The sequence below is a fragment of the Alnus glutinosa genome, chromosome 5, assembly GCF_958979055.1.
Source record: "Alnus glutinosa chromosome 5, dhAlnGlut1.1, whole genome shotgun sequence".
In the NCBI taxonomy this organism is placed as follows: Eukaryota; Viridiplantae; Streptophyta; class Magnoliopsida; order Fagales; family Betulaceae; genus Alnus; species Alnus glutinosa.
In genome coordinates, this window is record NC_084890.1 from 9054569 (window position 1) to 9061514 (window position 6946).

Here is a 6946-nt window from a genome sequence, read left to right on the forward strand (position 1 = left end):
TAGGTTAAGTAATTAAGTACATTAATTTTGAAAAAGAGTTAAAAAAGAAAAAAAATATATATAATTGATTTCAAAGATAACATCTTACCCACAAAAGAAAAAAAAAAAAAAAAAGACGCTATGGATGAAAAATCAAGAAAGACGGTATGTAAATAATGAAATTATTAAATTAAATATAACTATAAAGGAATCCATTTTCTTTTTTTTTTTTATTAAAAAAAAGAAGGAAGTCATATGTGAATAATAGGCCAAAACATGATTAATACGTGGAATATTAAGGGAGTGTTCAAAAAGCTAGAAAGCGCTAAAAAATGGGTAATACTTGGCTGAGCATGGCAGTCTTGTAAATATTATTATTTACAAGATTGCCATGCTCAAGCAAAATTTCCGAAAATTTTGCTTCAGCATAGCACTGTTCCTAAAAAATTTAGAGAATACTATAAATAAGATGGACAAAATGTAGGCGTTTTATATATATATATTTTCTGTAAATGGACAAAATATAGGTTATACATCAATGATTCAATAATCAGGGAGGGTTTCTTTCTCAAAAATAAAAAATAAAAAAAAATTAGGGAGGGTTTCGAAAAGACGGCCCCCCGCCCCCCGCGTCCACTCAAGAGTCAAGCCATGCTAAATAACTTTAACAAGTCGACTTTTTTTTGTAAGAATTATTATATAAAATTAAAATGCGAAGAAAAATGAATATTTTACCAAAAAAATTGACAAAATTTGGAAATAAAATCCCTATTAAAACATGAGAATAAAATTTTCCTAAAATGAAAAAAAAGAGGAAAAAAGACCAACTTAAAAGAGTACTTCAAATGGAAAATAATAGATTTTGGGCGCGAAAAACGACAATCACAAGCATTATTGGGTGCTACGAAGTATGTGCCAATTTTTATTTATTTATTTATTTATTTTTTGAATTTGAGTCTTATGCTCAATTTTAATACTTATAGTTAAAGTTAAGGTTGATTTAATATTTATTGCACAACATTACTCCAATTATGTCTTATTCTATCGATTCTTGTTATGATCTTATTTATTAAGATATTTCAGAGCCATTAATTCATAATTTGACAATCTAGCATTTGCCGATTCTCTTGTATCACCACCTAAGTGTAAGGATGGGCACGGGACGGGACGGGACGGGACGGGACGGATTTATGCCTTTTTGCTCATGCCTCGTAGCCATGCGGGTTGAGAAATTCTCACTAGTGAATCGCATAAAATTAAGGACATCTATGCGGGGTGAGGTCAGGAGGTGATGCAGGATGGGGGTTGCGGGTTGAGCAACTTGGGTGGGGTGGGGCGGGGCGGGTTTAGGGTTATTGGAGCTAAGTAATGAGAAGAAATATCCTATTTGATATTTTTACGGAAGAAAGGAGGAGCTGTTGATATTGAGATGAGAAGCAAGGAATGATAAGAGAGAGAGAGAGAGAGAGAGAGAGAGGGGGGGGGGCACAAAAAGAAAAAGAAGGCAACTCTTTTGTAGCGAGGAGATTACAAAAAAAGCCAAAAAAGGAAAATAAAGCTTATACCGTAGCCATCAATTGGAAGGGTGCATATGAGGGAGTAGAGCTTCACTACTACTGTCTCTCCCTATTTTTTGCACTTTTCTTTTTGTGGTTCTTGCTGTTGCGAAGATGCCATATGTTTCTCACTTTCCGATGGATTTCGTTCCACTCAAGTCTCAACTATAAAGTTGGAAGAGTAGATCCTGGAGGAGGGCGAAGATTGAAGAAGATGAAAAGCGGCACAAGGGGAGGCTGAAGTGAAGAGAAGAATCTAGATGAAGTGTGCGGCGCTAGGGTTAAAATGAAGACTCTAGAATGAGAAGATACGAACTTATCAACTCAGGGTTTTTTAACCTTTTTTTATTTTTTATTTTTTTTCGTTTTTCTTTTCCTGAGGGTGGGGCGAGTCCCTGGAGTTTTTTAAAACCCCACTGTGCAACTTGTCCTGCACGGGTATACCATATTTCAACTCGTGCCCACAAAAAAAAAACTGAAAACCAACTTGGGCAAGGCGAGGGGGTGCGGGTCTGCGGATTTTTGCACAGTCCTACCTAAGTGGAGGAGGATGGGTAGCCATGCTGATCGGGATGGTCGCACGGATACCGTGACCTTTTTTTTTTATTACAAGGCTCCGCATCTGTTTGAATTTCTCAAAATAAGTATATATATTCTACAAAAAGCTTTTTTTAAAAAAAAAAAAAGAAAAAAGAAATGTGATCCCCACCATAAAAAACTTTTAAAAATATTTGTTCACATTTATATCACGTTATCACACTTTTTCAAACAAGAAATACAAAACAATTCCCAACAAACATATCCTTAATATTTATTCTTATTACTATTGGGCATGTTGAAATTTGCTCGTGAAAATAGGTGATGGAATTTAGAGAAAAAAATAGATGTTTTTTAGAAACAAAAGATAGATGTTGAGGAGGAGGGAAGCACCACGGTCTTTAGGGTTTCATTTTTTAGAGTACGGTAGGTACTCTTCTATCTTCGGGCGTCTTCGACACCTTGGAGGAGAAGGGGGGTTCTTTATTCTATCCTGTTTCTGGGATGGAGAAGTTGTTTTTATGTCTTTGTTGTGGTTTCTTTAATTGGTTAGTTTGGGCGTACTGACGAAGGATCTCTCCCATTCCCAAGCCTCGTGTTTTGCTTCGTGAGTATCCTGGTTTGATGAGTGGAGTCCGGTGCAGATGTTAATTCAGAGTGGGTCTCCATAGAAAGTCAAGATTTGTGTTTCGGTGGAAGGGTCTAGGGGTGGGCGTCGGTTCGGTAGGCGGTTAATTCGGTCGGTTAACCGACTTTTGTCGGAATGTAGTCGGTGAATTTATTTCGGTTAAATCGGTTAAGCGGTTAATAGGCGGTCGGTTAAGTCGGTTAAGCGGTTAATAGGCGGTCGGTTAAGTCAGTTAAGCGGTTAATAGGCGGTCGGTTAAGTCGGTAAGGCGGTTAATAGGCGGTCGGTTAAGTCGGTAAGGCGGTTAATAGGCGGTCGGTTAAATCGGTTAACATTCGGTTAAAATGGGTAATGAAACGACGTCGTTTTGATTTTTTTAAAGGAAAAAAATGATCATACGTTTCGTTCTTACAAAAACGACGTCGTTTCGTTTTATGTTGGTTTGGTTAATCGGTCGGAATAGCATTCGGTTCGGTTTGGTTCGATTACCGCTTAAAAGGCGGTTCGGTTCGACTGCCGCTTAAAAGGCGGTTCGGTTCGGTTCGGCTGCCGATTCGGCTTTCGGAATAAAATTTTATACCGACTACCGAACCGAAATTAGTCGGTTAAAGTCGGTAGGCAGTCGATGGCGGTTCGGTTCGGTTCGGCTCGGTAAGCGGTAGGCGGATAATTTGCCCACCCCTAGAAGGGTCTCCAATAGGGGCGAATAGATTTGTCTGGAGAGGACGAATGAATCTTGATGATGGTTTTCACCCACACCGAAATCCAGAAGAGCGAGGAACTCTAGGGATTTGGCGGCTTTGCTTGGATCTGAAATTTTTATAGGATGCGGCTGCTAGATTTGTTGGAACCATTGGAGCCGATCATTGCACAGGTTTTTTCTCCATGGAAGCTTGCAGAGACGACGACAAATGAATCTCTGATGTAATAGAGATTTAGGTGAAGAGCTGTTACGTTTCTACGGTAACCGCTCTCTTACATAAGGGTACCAGGCCGAGGATTTTGGAAAAGGTACAGTGCCGAAACCGCCCGATTTTTATGGCAACTAATAGGATGCGATAGCATATTGTGCACCCAAATCGTTAAGCAAAAATGGGAAGTGGGGGAAATGGTTTTGACCCCTCTGACCATTGAAGTTGAAGTTGGTTCTATTTTTTGGTTGTTTGTATTTTAGTTGTTGTCTCACGCAACTTGCTCTGTTTTTTAAGATTAAAACTGGTCTGTAAAAGCAATTTTATCGCTCAGTATGTGTGTCATCTCATAGATCTAGCAGATGCTCATGTTAATGTAGAGACACCTTATGTTGTCTAGGTTATTTTGATGCAGTTGTTGTCAGTAATAATCTGAGTCTGACTTTACCTGGGTAGTGGAAACTCTACCCTTTATGCCTCCGGCTTAGTTTATTAGGGAATCTTTGTAACTCTGAACATTATACCGATTGGTTTTTCTTATATATATTGAAAGGGATCTCTGAATAAAAAAAAAAAAAACGACGTCGCTCTCACCTTTAAACGGAGATCCTAAAGGCTAAAACAATGGCCGTGGTCCGTGGACAAAGAACGTGACCAAACGCAATCTGTGATTCCACAGTCCGTACAATCTGTGTTAAAATTCGCGAAAATCCTCGCCAGTCTTGGGCTAGTGCTAGAGCTTTGCTTTCTAAGCAAAAAGCTTGGGATTCAATCAATGGCGACGAGTCAGCAGCAGCAGCAAGGGAGCGCGAGCAGAGCGGAGAAGAGAAAGCCGGTGTTCGTGAAGGTGGATCAGCTAAAGCCAGGGACGAGCGGTCACACGCTGATCGCCAAGGTCTTGACCTCCAACACCGTCTTGCAGAAGGGCCGCGCGGCCTCTCAGCACCTCCGCCACACCCGCATCGCCGAGTGCCTCATCGGCGACGACACAGGCACCATCCTCTTTACTGCTCGCAACGATCAAGGTCCCAAACCCTAGCCTTTTCTCTCTCTGTCTCTGTTTATATTATATATGCAATTGTGTGTATGGAAATGATCGGTTATTGTATGAATGCGTTTGGTAATTTGGGTATGGCCTATATATATATATTGTTTTGGTTCTCTGTACTCTCTGATTCTCGGTTTTCGAGAGTGTCTTTCTTTGATTGCTGAGGAGTACGTAGGAAATAGAAATCAGAAGGTGGGAGTGATCGGTTGTCAAATTCGTTTTTATTTTTGGTGAACAAAACAGATCCTTAGTACCCTTTTTTGTTTCTCTTGTTTATGCTTCCAGACCGCATTTGTGTGATGAATTATTCAAAAAGGCGCAACTATTTTTTTGTTCGAGAACTTGAAATGCCGTGGTTGAGTTTTGTAGGATTAAGCCTGAGATATTCATACATTGCTATATGGTGTAGATCCATATTCTTAGTTTCTTGAAAAGTAAATCCTGATGGATTTGATTTAGATAATACTTTATATTGTTATTCCATGATATATATCAATCCTTTTAGCTCTTGTTGTTTTTGAACCCAAAATCTTGAAATCTTTGCTTGTATGTAGTGTTGGTTTGTCTTTGATTTGATCATGATTGTGGACCTTGTGGTAGTAAGTCCTCTTCAAAATCCCTATTATGCAATTTCAGATTATCCGCTTCCCATGAGCAAGGGTGAGTGACATCTATAGAATATCCTGGGATGTAGAGGGTGGTCGAGTGTCTATACATCATGTATGCAAGTGTATATAGTTGGAAGATTGATTTTATATGAGTAATTGGAGCTATTAAGTGTGTTCATTTAGTCCGACGGTTAGGGTGCTTGGCTTTTCCTAAGGGATTTTAGGGAGCAAGAGAAAGATGATAACTTTACCATTGGGGCATTAATTACATGTATATAGCCTTAATTCCTTCCCATGTAAATATATGTGCTCCTTGACACGTAAATAAGGTGGTGGAGATAAATGTAATGCAAATGAAACCATCAACGGGATATTCCATCTTATTGTGTTGCCAAATCTGGTACAGGCTGTTATAAGTGGCTTTCTTTCTGTAGGCTTAGCTTTTTTATTTATTAAACTTTGAATTTTCATACACCATATAGATTTATCATTTAGTGTTCTTTCTTCGCTTTAAAGTGAGTATAAGGAACTAGATCGCCTGCCAAATTATACGCTTTCCTTGCATTTGATAAATATGATAAGAAAATGACAAAAAGTTCTCTGCCAAAATTAACCAATACATTCAGTTGCTTACATTGGTAACTTGGGGATTGTCCTTCCTTTTTATCGGAATGTTGATGCAGCGTCTTCTTCACACTCCCCCTCCCTATTGAAATATACAAAAGGGAAAATGGCAAACCGTCATGAATATGGGTGCATCAATATCTTACTTTTTTCTGATAATGAGGGTTGTATTTTTTGTGCAGTTGACTTGATGAAGCCAGAAAGCACTGTAATTCTTCGAAATGCAAAGATTGACATGTTCAAGGGGTCTATGAGGCTAGCTGTTGACAAATGGGGCCGCATTGAGGTTACTGAACCTGCTAAATTCATAGTTAAAGAGGATAACAATCTCTCCTTGGTTGAATATGAGTTGGTGAACGTAGTGGAAGAGTGATTGTTGTGAAATCACCCCTATGATACTATAAGAAGCGTGGTGATTTCTTACCCATTTTGCTGTCGCATCGGAGGTACATTTTCTTTGTGACAGTTGGGTTTGGTATACAAGTCTCATTCAAATCAGTGTGTTTTAAATGTATTTAACATCTATTAGGGTTAGTATAACGATATTCAAAACAGTCGGTGTGTAAGTTGGGTTTGGCATATTAGGATTAGTATAATGCTATTACAACAGTTGGTGTGTAAAAAAAAGATCTTTCGCCTGCTTAACTTGGAATTGTAAGTTATATAATGATAATATATACTACTCCTACTGTGTCTTCAAAATACTGTTCATAATTTTTGCTCTAGATTGAGGAGATAATGTCTTGTTTTGATTTTTGGATTTTGTTTCAGCGAGGTTGATGGTTCGTAGCTTGTTGTGAGCCTTCATCTTTTCTTAGTTTTTTAATTACAGATTATAAAGAATTTTTTTGACTTTTTTTTGTTCTTTCTTTCATGGCTGAAAATGATTTATTGGTGGTGAGTCATTAATCAGTATAACGTGGCACCTAATGCAGCTGAAAGATTCCGGTGTGTTAGATTAAAAAAATTGGTTGGTTGTTTAAAACTCCTATATTTCCTGCAATTAACGTTTGGTAGATCCGACGTCGTCCCATGAACGTAAGCGATACCATTAC

At 38.5% G+C, this 6946-nt stretch overlaps 1 protein-coding gene across 1 annotated transcript; it reads left to right on the top strand.

Moving 5' to 3' along the window:
• Positions 1–4229: 4229 nt before the first annotated feature.
• On the top strand, positions 4230–6593 carry LOC133867733 (uncharacterized protein At4g28440-like). Its single transcript, XM_062304498.1, has 2 exons — positions 4230–4636; positions 6074–6593. Exons 1-2 carry the CDS (start codon positions 4387–4389, stop codon positions 6262–6264), a joined length of 441 nt encoding a protein of 146 aa, XP_062160482.1. The 5' UTR covers positions 4230–4386; the 3' UTR covers positions 6265–6593.
• Positions 6594–6946: the final 353 nt, after the last annotated feature.